Here is a 15,007-nt window from a genome sequence, read left to right on the forward strand (position 1 = left end):
GTGCGTCGACAGGGTCTTCTAGTACTTTGCATCATACCAGATACTACTTGACAACAAGGTATGTCGACATTTATCAAAGCTAGGGTACTACAAGGAAGGATAGCGAATTAAAAAAGAAAAAAGTGGAATCACACTTTGGGGGTTATAACTTAGGCTTTCCCACTCAGTGACTCAAAAGTCAAACAGAGAGAGAGTTTCCAACCGAAACACAGTTTAGTGCACCGCCATGCCAAGGCAAGAGTTTCCTTTTAGATCATGATGTGGGCCTAGAATTCCTATTGATTATTTGCGAACTGTTAGGCATTGCTTGTGAACAGTTGTTTCACGAAATCATATAAGAGGGAAAGTTAAAATGGTGTATCAAAAAACTGATACAGACTGGCAATGCAAATGGCATGGGGCAAGAACTTTGAGTCACCAAAGAATTACCTCAAAATGAAAGAAAATCTCAATGAAAAGTGAAAAATAAAGAATACACGTACTGCAAAAACATCGTAAATAAGAAAAAAGTCAAAACTCAACAAATTACATGATAAAAATACCTCTTTTAATTGGGCGTGCCAAATTCTCCTCTCATCGCCATTGCCGCCTTCCTTCTTCGCAACTCATTCGATTTGAATTTAAGGAATCCGCGATGAAATTTCGCGTCTGGTCAGCGGTAAGTTAACAAATTGCCAAGCAAAGACTCGCTTGTTCATTTTCAATTCTAATGATCGAACGGGAAGACAAGTGAGTTTAGTAGAGACAAATAGCCAAAACAAGTAAAAAGCGCCCTTTCAAAGCAAGTGAGATATCTCTGTTCGATTTCACAATTTCTTATACCGCCCGACACATGTAAAAAGCATGAGCATCGACCTGTCATTTTTGGACGCTAGCTTGCAGGTATATAAAACCAAACAAACAAACCAACTTTTTCTGTTGGAAAGTGAACATTGGACTGAAAGTTGCCTCAGCTAGTACACTGAAATTTTATGAAGCAGTTTATTTCACTTTCTTTGGGCTAGTAACAGACTAACTTAGGGCGAAAGACAGTTCCAACCCCTCTGACACATTTTCATTCTTCATATTTTCTTGGATCTAGCCTGGCTGGAGATCCATCATGTGAAATGAATTCTCCTGTCTAGTCTACTTTGAAGAAGGGGGGTATTTTAAGGGAGGATGACACCATCCAAAAAACTGAAGTAGGGGGTCATATGGAATGCAACCCCCCTGGCTCTTAGGGGGGGGGCTAGAACCTAAAGTTCTGGCTGGGGGCTCTTTTTATCTAAGATTAGGGGGGGGGGTACTTACTCAGGGGGGGGGGCTATTTATTTAGGTCTGTTGACTGGGGGCTAACCTAACAACTTTTTCCAAGAACTAAGAAATTTTTCTTTGTACATTTTGGTATTTTGTTTGTGTTTGGTAATTGAGTTTAAAATAGTTTGGTACCGTAAGAAGTTGGTCTAACAGTCAGGGACCCGTCTCCTAATCAGGAGGTTCACGTCTCCTAATCAGGAGACGGGTATAATTATCTTGTGAACGAGCAAACTGCGCATGATTTGATTGCTCCCAATGGAAAGAGCACAAAAAATTGATTCCATATATGGTGATTTTCAGAAAAATCCACCGGTGGAATCAATCACAATTCTAATAATCCATAAGAACCAATCAGAAGTAAGAAATTGTCTTCTGAACAAAAGCGTCTCAAAAAGAAAAATTTTTTTTTTTTTTTTTTTTTTTTCCGCCTTTTTTTTTCTTTTTCTTCTTTGACAATAAGAAATTTTATTTCGAATAAACTATAAGAAAAGAAAAATGGCGGACATGAAAAAAATCAAGAGGGGCTTCCTTATAGTGCTTTATATTAGGATTGTGATTGATTGCACCAAGAAATTTTGATAATTTTTTTAAAACTTTACCAATTCGAGGCTGCTCTTTCCATTAAAACTAGTTTCAAAATGCGCGGAAAAGCCTAAAGCCCTTAAAATTGAGATCAAAGTTTTATGTCTCCTAATTAGGAGACGGGTCTCCTAATCAAGCAACCCCAAGCGACCTACATGTCTCCTAATCAGGAGACGTCTCCTAATAAGGCGACTGTCCCTGACTGTCTAATGTCGACATCCCTCTTCTAATTTCGACACCCTTTTTAGCGATGGGAATAATAGCAAGGTTGGGATCATTACCTACCTTTGATTACCTTTGATGTGTTTCAGCAAATTCTCTGCTCACTCAACCCGTGGGGTCCGGTGTTTGACCATTTCAACAATTGAATTCGAGTCAGCCATCCTGTAAGGGAGATAGGCAGGGAGCAGTGGCTGGTCGGGAACATCTTGCAGAAATTGATCAAGTTGTTTTTTGAAGGAATTTTTGGAACATTTGGTCATGTCACGTATTTTTCTTGGTAACACATTGAATAGTCTTGGACCGGTGTCTGAAAGGCAGTTCTTCCAAATGTTCTTGTTCGTTGTATTCACTGGTTTGAGGTGGCATTTTCTTCCCAGGCGTTGGTTTGTATATGAATAAATACCGCCTTCCCCTTCACCATAGTTAAAATTTGGCACCAGTTGTTCGATTATACACCATGTATATATAATTTGGTATCTTTCGCGTCTTCTCTCGAGACTGTACATGTTGAGGTGTTTGAGCTTCTCCCAATAATTCAAATTGGGTGGAAGTTGGATCCCTTTTATAAAGGATTTTTTGCAGATACTCCAGTTCTTGCATCAGGGATCGCTTTGTAGGAGACCATAGCTGGGAGCAGTATTCCAGATGTTTGAAGTACCAATGTCTTCCAAAGAGTGATCATTACTGATTTATCTCTGGACTTGAAGGTTCTGTATATCCAGGCACTTATACCCTTGACTCTGTCAGTGATCGTTTGAATGTGCATTTCATATGACAGGTTGTTTGATAGCAGGATACCCAGGTCTTTCACAGCACTTTTTATTTCGATTGGCTGCTGTACATCTGATTTGTAGACTGAGTGTACTTTCAGTTGTTCATTTTTTCCGTATGCAATGTGTTCAAACTTTTTTTTCCATTGAGCTCCATATTGTTGATTGGATGTCCAGTCATAGACAACGTCTAGATCATCTTGAAGGAGACTCACATCTGCAGCGCAAGATATTGCCTTCATAAGTCTTGTGTCGTCAGCAAAAGATGAGAGGATGGAATGTTTAATCTTTTCGTTTATGTCACTAATCATTACCAGAAACAAGAGGGGGCCCAGAACTGAGCCTTGTGGAACTCCGCTTGTAACTTTCGCTTCATCTGATAGGAACGTGTTTATGGAAACTTTTTGGTATCTCTCAGTAAGGAAGGATTGTATCCAGTTCAATAGTTGTCCTTTCATTCCATTGATTTTTAGCTTGTGTAGCAAGATGTGATGGTCCACCTTGTCAAAGGCCTTGCTGAAGTCAAGGTAGATTACATCAACATTTTCATTGTTTTGTAGGTGAGATATCAGTCTTTCTAAATGAGCCAATAGTTGACTCAAGCAAGATCGCCCTGGTCTGAAACCATGTTGTGTTGGATTGTATAGGTTGTTTCTTCAAGGTGGATTTGCAATTTCTCTCTGACTATTTTCTCAAATATTTTAGTGGTAATTGATGTCAGCGCAACAGGTCGATAATTCTCTGGTAAACCTTGATCTCCTTTCTTGAATATTGGTGTAATGTGGCTTGTTTTTGAGAATTTCAGGTGTGATTCCTTTGTCAAAGTGTTTTGCCATATCATCTTAAGTGGCTTAGAAAGTGATTTCTTGCACATTTGAAAAAACCTTTGCTGGCAAAGCCATCTGGTCCGGCTGACGAGTTGGCTGGAATAGTGTCAATTTGTTGGAATTAAATCATCTTCTGTGAAAGTAATGTGCTCAAGGGTTGAGGAGTCTTTTGTCTCATTTGAATTCAGAAAACTGTAGTCTGTTTTGGGAGTGGTAAATACTGAACAGTATTGCTTTTGTAAGATGTTTGCCATCTCTTGTGAGTCAGTTGTTAATTTGTTGGTGATTGGATGTTTCAGTGGGCCAACTTTAGGTTTAGTTTTTGTGAATCTTTTTGCATAGGAGTAGAAGTATTTAGGATTGCTTTTGATTTTGAGTGAGGCATCCAGCTCTGCTTTGTCGCGTTCATTTTTGTGGGATTGCTGTAGCATCAGTTCAATGTCAATTAGTTTTCTGATTTTTTTATTGGTTTGAAATTCTTTTTGGAGAGTCTTTTACGTTTTCTCATAAGAATACGACGATCTCTTGGAATCTTTGAAAAATTTTTGGAGGTTTTCTTTTGGCAAATGCTTTTTCACAATCAGAAGACATTTTTCAAGAAGTTGACATATTGACGATTTGGGTCATATAGATTGTGTCCAGTTCTTGAGACCAATTAATCTCTGTTAATTCTTTGTTAATAATTTCCCAGTCAATTTTATCACTTTGGAAGTTGTAGAGGTCAAATTTGCTTATTAGTTACGTTCTTCAGTTTCTCCGAATTGATTATCAAAATTCAGATGTGTTGTAACATCTACAACAAGATGATCTGAATAAATAGTAGGTGAGCATGTGTAATTAAATACAGTGTCTGTGTTGTTTGTGAATAGAAAGTCTAAATTATTACCATCACGGTGTGTTGATTTGTGTATCAGTTGATTAATGTGCAAGTCTGCTTTAAAAACATTTAAAACGTCCAGAAGCTGTTTAATGCAATTTCGTGTTGGGGTTGAAGTCTCATCATTAAGAGGTGTGTGTGGTATGTTAAAATCCCCAAGGATGTATGTGTCAGGTGTACAATCAGTAATACTATCAATTTTTGCTATCATTGCAGAAAGGAGTTCTTGTAAATTCTGTGCTCAATTTGCGGTCTGGATTTTGGTTGTCTGTGATACACAGAGAGAAGATAAATTTTTTTGATAAAAGCACATCATCATTTACTCTTTCGAGAATTTGAAAATGGGCTCGCAGAATGGTGCATTCATTACGCACATAAAATGCCACGCCTCCGCTGCTCTGCCAATTTTTCATTTACCTGTCTCTGTTTTCTTAAAAAAGTGTCATTTTCAATCTCAAGTCTCCTTTTTTGTGATTGTCCGTACCAGGTTTCGGTAAGCTAAAAAATTTGTTTGGCTTTTGTAAGATCTTTGAGGTAGGGTACAGATGAAGGTTTGTTTGTGGGCAAAGTTCTTGTATATTGACAACGAAAACATTTCAGGTAGGTTTAGAAGTCGTTTGGTAGTCGGGTCAGCATCAGAAGGGCAGTCACTGTCCCATAGATCCTGGAAATGTTGGTTCCATTGTGGGGGTGGGGGTGGTAGATTTTAGGGATGTTGACGATTGAATTTTGTGAGGTTGATGTGACAAAATCTTGGTTCCTGAATTGTATTGTTGGTTTGGTTGCTGAAACAATTGTTTTCAAAAGAGATTATTTCTGTGCGAAAGTTGTCCAGGATAAAGCGAAAATCTGAGGTTCATCATTACGATTGTTTTGCTTTTTCTGATATCGTTTGGTTCCCTTAACATGCGTAATTTGCAGTCAAGATTAAGCATTCCCCTCTTGAAAGATGATGAGCACATCCTCGGGTGGAAGCTTTGGCACTTTGGTACCTAGGTTGCACCTCTTGGTTGTTTGTTGCCATATTTGCAATTTTGTACAGGCTCTGGATGGATAAATTGACAGTCCTCAGCCTTTCAGTCCATATTACATTTTCCTTTTATGTAGAAGCGACATATTTGATCATTTTCTTGATTTTGGTCTGAGATCTGATCCGGATATTGGGCGATCGTGTTGGGTTAAGTTGATTTCATTTGGTGGTCCGCCAGCTGTTTGGTTTATTATGTTGGAAGTATCGTCTTCTGTCATTGGTGCATTGATCTCATCGTCCTCATCTACTACACTCCAAGTAGATTTGTCCTGGGATTCAGTTGATCTTGGTGTTTTGTTTGGTGGATTCGGTGTGTTACTATCATGGGTGAAAGACACAGTGTTATCTTGGCAGGATTGACACAGGAAGATCATGCCTGGAATTTTGAAAAGTGTATCGCGTATTGCCTCGTTATGATCAACTAGGTTCATATCTTTCAAAAGATTCAGGTAGCACTCTCGGTGTACTTCTTGACCACATGATGCACACTGGAGAAAGGGTTCATCATTGAGTTTGATAACATAGGACATGTTGCAGATCTGGCATACATCTGGAAAAAAGCTTTTGACTTTGAGGCAGAGCTTTTGGACAAGTTCATTCTTGTTAGCAGATTCAACTTCCTGCTTTGACAGGAAGTTAAGTGTGTCGTGAATTGTGTCTTTTTTGAAACTTTTGGTCAGTGTAGCGATAATGGATTTTGTAGGTTTCTCTGGATTGTACAATTGAAGACAAGATTTGATCTGGGGATCCGGTGCTTGAAGAGATAGTTCTGTTACTATTCGTTTCCAAATCTGTACGTCTTCATTTGGTTCCCTTTCTGGTTCAATTTCATCCGTTGGTTTAGTAGCCATGGATCCAAGAAATCAAATACGTGACACAAACCTTGTAGACAAACGATTTTTTTCTCTTTTATCGCTAAGCAAAGAAAAATAGTTTCCATCAGCGATATCGACCTTCATATTATTCCATCTCTAAATAAGGGTGTTGAAATTAGAAGAGGGATGTCAACATTAGACCAACTTACGGTAATCGAACAGTTTGATTGACATTGCCTGGTTCAAAAGAAATTTTTTGGGGAAAATTGTGTTAAAATGAGGTTTTTTCCTTTCTATGCCACTTCCACTCCATTTACTTTTGTCGGATATATTCAACATTCAAAAATTCAAAAATTCAAAATCTTTGCCCCATGCCATGTTGACCATTTTTGTCTCCAGGCAGTTAGTGGAAGTGCTTCGATTTGTGAAGCGTCTTTACGTCACATAGAACAAAAGAAAATAGCAAAAGAACAAAGGAATAACCCTTAGCCACCATTTTGCAACCATGGGGAATAGTGATTTTACAGAAATGGGAATCCTCATATCGAATAAAGCATCTTCTGAAAGAAGAAAAAAGGCGCTGTGGTATAGTGGTCATTGACCTTGGTTACTGCACAGGCGACTAAGGTTAGATTCCCACTCGCAGCGGTTCACTTGGCAAGTGAATGAACTTTCGCCCGGGTCAACCCATGCCATGTGAGGGGAATTGGGTAGTCAGTCCAAGGTGCTGACGGGGCGCTCATTGAAAGCGTCTATAGTTGCGAAAATAGGCCTCAAAGCCTCATGCAACTCAACCAAATAGAAATAGAAATAGAAATAGAGAAAATTTTTCCCCATAACATGCGAAAATGAAAAACGAAGAAGCTTTTGTTTTCTGATCGTCTTTTTAATCTGCCATGAAGTGTTATAAAATTCCTTATAGAAAGACACGTTCTCCTACGAAGAGGCTTAAAAAACTGATGTAAAAAAAAGTTGTTAAAAAGTATGTCATTTTATCTTAGGGGCCACTCACATATCGATTTTTCTCACGCTTAGCGTCATTTCGACGCTATAGGGTGGGTGGGTTAGATCGAGTGACGCTAAGAAAATCTCCTAGAGATATTAATTTTCGAGACCCAACAGATGTTAAAATTTCCAGAAAACTTTAACTTTCATACTTATTATTTTTCTGGTAGCAGCCTCTTCATTTGTCAAGATTCAACAAAACATCCTCGCATCAAATTTGTGTCTTTTTCACAGCATCGAGAATAAACCGGTATAGTAAGGCCAAAAAAAAAAGTAGTTTTGTTTCCGGAAATGCGGGTGACGAAAAAAAATCTCACCCGGGCGGCCGGAAAATATTTTTTTTTTTCAATTTTCCTAGAAAAACTCTAATTGACGTGTACGAAAAAATAATCCAGGTTCGATGTCTTTTTACTTGAAAAAACGAAATTTTAAGAAGAAGCTGTACTCTAAGGTAATTCTATTCACAACAACATAAAAAGGAAAGTAGAAAACATTTGTGACAGAAGATTTTCTTTTTCAAAACACAAGTGACATACGTAAATCTTTGAATACAATCGTTAAATGGATCGTCGCGTACAATTTTTTGCACACATAATGCCTCGTGCACAACTAATACATATTGTTACTACGAAGAACTAAATAATGTTGAGAAAACGTTTTGCGTTCTTTAGCTTACTTGTCTGAAATATTCAGTTTGAAAAAAAGTTTTTTTTCTTCGATTGCACAAAAAAAAAGGTTTTTTTCTATTTGCGGCCGGGTGAGATATATTTTTTTCCAAAAAAAAGTTCACCCGGCCGATTTCCGGAAACAAGACAACTTTTTTTTTTGGCCTAAAATGCCGGAGATGCTCATTATGTTAAAAAAGTTTGGGGCTTTTTTTTCCGCGTCATAACTTATGCAGGTCTCGGAACCAATCTGTGTCAAAGTCTTATACCGAAACCACTACTCCGAAAATGTACCAAGCAGAAGGGGGGAAGCAACTTCTCTGGCAGTGAAACATCAGTACCCGAAGTGAGAAAGGAAAAAAAAGGTTTTCATTGATTTTCAGTATATTTTATAATATGACGCTAAGGGTAGGGGGTGGGTGGGTTTTTAAACTAAGCGTGGGAAAAATCGATATGTGAGAGGCCTCTTAACAATTTCGTAAACTACGTCACAACCACAGAGCGCTGACTTTAAGTTTTTTGTTCTTGTTCTCACTGTTTGGTTTCCGTACTAAAAAGAAAGTTGTTATTGTGAACTTTGAACATGCTTAAAATAGAGATACTTCCACTAACTGCCAGGCTGTCTCAAAGATAGAGCATCATTTTCTTTGGCGCTAAATTCTGGTCCCATAGTGCCAATATTTTTGGGAAAAAATTGTGGAATGTATCTGACATTGGCAAAATAGCAATGAATTTTCTTGGCAATGAATAGTCATCTTTTCAAAAGCTGTGGCAAATAGAATGAGGTGCTTAAATAAGGTATTGGTGCGGAAAGGGTTAAGGACTTTATGCAAAATTGCAAAGTTTTTTCTGAATTTTTAAACAATGATGCAAAATAGTAATACTCAAAATGTAACTTCCAGATTTTTAGGCAAATTTTTGCCAAATGATTTCGGACTTTATTCTCAAAATTGTTTCATTAGATTTTGTTGACATATCTTTAGGAAGGAAGGATTATTTTTGTTAATCCTCTAAAATTAGCATCGTTTGATCTCCAAAAAATATTTACCACTAAAACATTCTAAATATAGTATAAAACAAGTTTCTTCATGTTTTCAAGCTTACACATCTTTAAGCTATGCTCTGTTAACCTTCCTTTTTCGTTTGAACAATTTCTTCAACATCATTCAACATGCTTTGACTACCTTTATCAGGTAGAGGTCCATTAAAGTATCACTCTTGTTTATTTTTAGCTAAGTATAACTTTTGCACTTCCCTCTCACAACTGGAACTCACAATGGCCAAAATTCCAGGTAAATAATCTTGTGGCTGTTATAAGTTCTTGTACAGTTTGGAATTTTGAAGCTCTGGATAAGTTTAAATAATATGCCTTTTCTAAGATAAATATACAGGCCATGTTTCGTGCCTTTATAACATCAAACTATCAGGCACTGCCTCTCCTGAAATTAGTTTAAGCAGAGTTTTTGGTGGGAATACACTAAAAACCCTTGCCGGTGCTTCTGGAATATAGCTTCTAAGTTGAAATTATTAAGCCTATTATTACTTGTCTTTAAATTTGGTGTTGCAAACATCAAGATGGTGTAATTTTCTTTTTCTATCTGGAGGCCTGTTTTCACTTCAAAATCAACCAAATGTAAGCTGAAGTTTCATATTATCATCAAAAAAATATTTTCTGATCGACTGACCCAACTTCAAAATCAAGGTGACAGCAAACAAACTTCAGTCCAGACTCATGTAAAGCACTCATAATTGAACATTTTCTGTCATAATCTTTTATTTTATTTTGTTAGGTGGAACTGTTGTTGAACTCGATGGTGATGAAATGACCAGGTTATCAAGATTTTTTTGATTTATGACATAATACCCAATTTCTCTGTATATTTTGATGCTTAATTGCTTTTCATTGAATAGACATCTATGAAATTGTTTTGTGTTTTCATTCAATGAAGAATCTTATATGATGGGATGCCAGGGTTGAATTTTTGAAATTGCGAAAAATTCTTCCTTTCACAACATCATGGTACTTCAATAATGCTGCTTAAAGTATACTCTCTGGAATTCTCTGCCATTTGATCTGGTAAATTTTTGAAACAAATTCATATTGTACTTTTAGAGTCATTTGGGATATGATCAAGAAGCAGTTGATCCTCCCATTTGTTGATCTGGACATAAAAAGATATGACCTTGGTATGGAAAACCGAGATGCAACTGATGATCAAGGTTAGAAAATATTCTAAAGTTAAAGCTCAGTGTGGAGCTTTCTCATCAACAAATTGCATTTCATTTAAAACAAAATCCACCCATTTTCAGCCCGTTTTAGCTATACTACCTTGAGTAGGATTCCAAGTTTATTTTTACTTTCAAGATGGAAATTTTTGCCATTAGCTACAATCTGCAAATGCAAAATTATTATCCCAGAAACTATGATCAATCTTTTTTTACACAGTAACACATGAGGCAGCAGCAGCCATTAAAAAATACAATGTTGGAATCAAATGCGCAACCATCACTCCTGATGAAAAGAGAGTTGAAGGTACTCTTATTTTGCTCTAAAGAAACAGCTGTGATGAAGATGATCCTAAAAATAATAACTAAATTATTATCAGTTTGAGGGGGTATTAATCTTTACAACTCTAAGGTTATATTATACAAATATCAGAACCTGTTCTTTATATAACTTTTAATCCTAATCTTTTATGGTATTTTTCTCTGAGCTTTTTTGTAGCAGTAATTGCAGAATGACTATTTTTGCATTGTTTTTAGAGTTCAAATTAAAGAAGATGTGGAAATCACCAAATGGTACAATCCGTAACATTCTTGGTGGTACTGTCTTTAGGGAAGCCATCATCTGCAAAAATATACCAAAGCTTGTGCCCGGATGGACTAAACCAATCATTATTGGCAGACACGCTCATGCTGATCAGGTAAAACTAAAACTCTAAACATGAAAGGTTTTTTTATCTCCTGAAAGTTCCAGTCCATGTAACTTATTTAATGAGTGTTGAAACTTCTCCGTCTGTAGACGGAAATCGCTTTATTTGAGATACAAATACTTGATTTCCGTCTTTCTAGCAAGAATGATTTTGGTAAAATAGCTCACTAAACAAAAGATTTGACAATTTCGTAAAATGATTAGACTTTTCTGTGAGAATTTTGAAGGGTCAATAAATTCTAACAAGAACTTGCAGTAAGATCTGCTCGGATCTAATCTGCTAATTACATTGTGATAATCTTATATTTTCATGCAGTACAAAGCTACAGATTTTGTTGTGCCTGGTGCCGGCAAACTTGAAATGAAATTCACACCATCTGATGGTAGTGCACCTATGGAGTATGTTGTTTATGATTTCAATGGTGGTGGTGTTGCTATGGGAATGTACAATACTGATCAGGTTATTAGTGTTTGCTTTGTTTTTTATGATGCTTTTTTCACCAAATTTTATCCATCACAAAATTGATCGTCAATTGTTAATTAAAAAAAACTTTAATTAAAAAATCAAATTGTATTAAAATGATTTACAAATTTCTTCTTTTTTATACTAGTCAATCAGAGATTTTGCATACAGCTCTTTCAATTGTGCTTTGGAGAAGACCTACCCATTGTACTTGAGTACGAAGAACACTATTTTAAAGAAATATGATGGACGTTTCAAGGACATCTTTCAAGAAATCTACGATAAAGAATACAAAGAGAAGTTTGAGAAAGCTGGTATCTGGTGAGTAGAATTTTAATCTTTTTCCTTATTTTGATTTTGATCAAAATACTTGGTGAACCTTAAAAACTGTCTTAAATCATTATAGATAAAGTCTGAAGGAGGATTGAGGTTGTAACATTATAGGAGTTGGCTTAAGGACTCCTTATAAACACTAACTTAATTTTTCGAAAAACTGAAGTTAAATCTAATATCAATGCAACAACTATCAGCAACTATGTTTTTTTTTAAGTTACCAGGTTGCTGAGGTTCAAGCCCTGAAATTAGCCAATTTTTTCACTTTCTTCTTAAGTAATAGTTTTTAGATAATCCAAGTATGGTAAACAATAGCCCAATAAGACCCAATAAGCATAAATATGATATAATATCAGGGGTAGTCAGCAAATTTTTTAGAAAATGAGATAGAATGCTATGCTAAGCAACAGTTGTTACCCGAAAATTGGAGTTGCTTATGAAAAAATGTGTACCCAATCTTTTTTCTGTTATAGATTTTTACCAGATTTTATCTCGCTTATGTTGTTTAAGCTCAGATTTTTTAAAGATTTTCCTCATAAAGCAAAATTGGTGTATGAGATCAGCCCTTTAGCAGGACATGTTGTTGTGTAGAATTATGTAACTGAATGATCTCCAGTGTTTCTTAGTTTTGATAATTTCTCCTTTCCAAAGGTATGAGCATCGTCTGATTGATGACATGGTTGCATACGCTTTGAAAGTTGATGGTGGATTTGTTTGGGCTTGCAAGAACTATGATGGAGATGTCCAATCTGACACTGTTGCTCAAGGTTTGTTTAAATACATCAAATCATTTCGTCATGTATTACAGCTTTTATAGACAGTATTTTCTATCAAAAAATTTAAAATTGGATAGGTTATAGTGCCCTCGCCTTTAATTTTGCCTTCAATGTAGACCATGGTGAATGGGTGAATAGAATAGAAACGAATCTCTTTCTATATTATTCTTAGGTTATGGATCCCTTGGTATGATGACAAGTGTTTTATTATGTCCTGATGGAAAGACCATTGAAGCTGAAGCTGCCCATGGAACTGTCACCAGACATTACAGACAACACCAACAAGGAAAAGAAACCTCAACTAATCCTGTTGGTAAGAATAAGAGGATCATTTCAGTTCTATCCAGAATATCTATCTCTGTCTATCTATATATTGAAAATACTTTATTTTAATCAAGTTAAAAAACGTTTCATGCTAGGAGTGCTATAGTTTTTCATCTTTACTATTATGTTAGACATATCTTGAAATATGTTCGTTTTGCACTTGATGAACAATTTTTCCTTATCAACTAAGCAGCATATTTGATAGCTTTGTTATTAAAAATGCCAAGTTTGTTTATTAAAACTTCAAATCATCTCAATCTTTTTAGACGATCACATGAAAAAGTTCCATTTTTAAGTTCAATTTTTTATTAAACTAACTGAAACCACCAATTCATTTTAGCTTCAATCTTTGCATGGACGCGTGGATTGTTGCACCGTGGTAAACTTGATAGTAAGTTTGTCAAAATCTTTTATAAAAGCACCTGTTATTGATTTTCTGACCAATAACTATTATTGATATGATAATAATATCCCTTCGAGGGAGAAAGAGTGGCGCCCTCTACCTTCGGTTAGATAGCTTTGAAAAAAGGACCCTTCGGGTCGCCTCCGACTGCGGTCACAGACTTACCTTGATATCTCTTTCTTAGTGGTTAATTATACATAAGAACTTAACATTGTTCAACCCAAATTTCTCTTTGTCAGACCCAAAAGTCTCAAGCGAAAGCAATCCTTTTCAGATATTTTTGTCCTGTTATTTGTTTTTTTTGTAAGAAAATGATGTTCTCTTCCTTCAGGTAATGATAAGCTGACTCAGTTTGCAAAATCCTTAGAAGAGACATGTGTCGAAACTATTGAAAGTGGTTTTATGACAAAAGATTTGGCTATCTGCATCAAAGGTGGAGCTAACAAGTATGTATTTCTTTAACCTTTTTCTCTCTTAACTCTTTTATATTCTTTGGTGGTTTTTTAGTGACCAAAGCTCAGCATGAGATGAGAGGTTAGGATAGATCAATGGTGGAATTTAACTTATTAAATCCAAGATTTAGACACCCTTAAATTATTTGTAAAACAGCTACTACTTAAGTGAGTGCCATCAAGCTATTGTTTGTAAACTGCCTTTCCCCCCGTAATGCTTCTTGCAATCACCCTTTTACTCTTCATATATGTGTAGAGGAAAAATTAAAAATAGTAATAGCCACTTTCTTTTTCACTGTTCAACACATGCCTTTTATTTCAAATTCTAGAATTGTTCGTGCTGATTACTTGAACACCATTGAATTTATTCAAAAGATTGCTGACAACTTGCAAGTGAAACTTAAAGCTGCTAACTTATAAAATGGAACAGATTCAGATAATTATGGGCTCCAGCTAATATGGTTACTTTAGAAAATAGATTTTTAACCTGATTTTTATGCTAGAATGATATAATTTAGTGTTTCAGTTTTTCAAATTTGTTAACTTGTCAGATTACTGAAATTTTGTAATTGATTGAATTAAATGCAAATTTATGTTGATGTTTTTTTCTCTAATTATTAAGTGGCTGATTTGATTTTAAACTTTTATGAAAACTTTCTAGGCTGAGAGCCTTTATACTTATAAAAAGAAAGCCATTTTATTAGTCTTTAAAGTAATTATTTTCAATTCTTGTAATAATTAATATTTATAAAATCAAATTCTTAGTCAACAGTACAAATTTTCTTAGTTTTTTTAGTTTTTTTAGAAATGAATTTTTGGGAAGATAATATTATCGTCCGTTAGATTTACTGCAGTGCTATTTGTCAAGGCTGTTGCAATTCAAGAGATCTCCTCACAATCTTTATCATTCATTTATTTTCAATGGAAATGTCTTGGTGTCCACTGAAGATCCTTTCAAATCAAAAGTGTTTTCCTTACAGAGCCGGTGTTGTTTTGCAGTTCTTGGAAAGATTTCGGTACAAAACTTCACTGAAAAGTCATTCCTTTTCCATTCCTGGAAAATGATTGACCATTTTGTAATTAATTACACATGTATTTTCTCTTTTAAGATAACTTAAAACAAAAGAAATAAGAATAAACAAAAAGTGAATAAGGACACATGACTAAAGAAAGTTATAATTTTTGTTTGAATCTTGTTCCTCGCTGAATCATTTGGCATTCTCACGCCATTCTGG

At 35.6% G+C, this 15,007-nt stretch overlaps 2 protein-coding genes across 2 annotated transcripts in view; one reads left to right on the forward strand and one right to left on the reverse strand.

Moving 5' to 3' along the window:
• The window catches only part of LOC136810296 (ADP-ribosylation factor 6), a 7,201-nt gene extending 6,558 nt beyond the window's left edge, over window positions 1-643 (reverse strand). The window contains exon 1 of the mRNA XM_067066864.1: window positions 543-643. The gene's annotated coding sequence lies outside the window, so the exon portion shown is untranslated. The remainder of the gene's footprint in view (window positions 1-542) is intronic.
• A 7,975-nt stretch (window positions 644-8,618) lies between these two features.
• LOC136810291 (isocitrate dehydrogenase [NADP] cytoplasmic-like) lies at window positions 8,619-14,676 on the forward strand. The gene is made up of 12 exons (XM_067066860.1): window positions 8,619-9,381; window positions 9,880-9,919; window positions 10,203-10,309; window positions 10,536-10,622; window positions 10,853-11,013; window positions 11,338-11,481; window positions 11,633-11,805; window positions 12,469-12,584; window positions 12,766-12,906; window positions 13,258-13,308; window positions 13,652-13,766; window positions 14,102-14,676. Exons 1-12 carry the CDS (start codon window positions 9,366-9,368, stop codon window positions 14,190-14,192), a joined length of 1,242 nt encoding a protein of 413 aa, XP_066922961.1. The 5' UTR covers window positions 8,619-9,365; the 3' UTR covers window positions 14,193-14,676.
• Window positions 14,677-15,007: the final 331 nt, after the last annotated feature.

This window comes from Clytia hemisphaerica, unplaced genomic scaffold (genome assembly GCF_902728285.1).
Source record: "Clytia hemisphaerica strain Z4C2 unplaced genomic scaffold, Clytia hemisphaerica genome assembly, whole genome shotgun sequence".
Lineage (NCBI taxonomy): Eukaryota > Metazoa > Cnidaria > Hydrozoa > Leptothecata > Clytiidae > Clytia > Clytia hemisphaerica.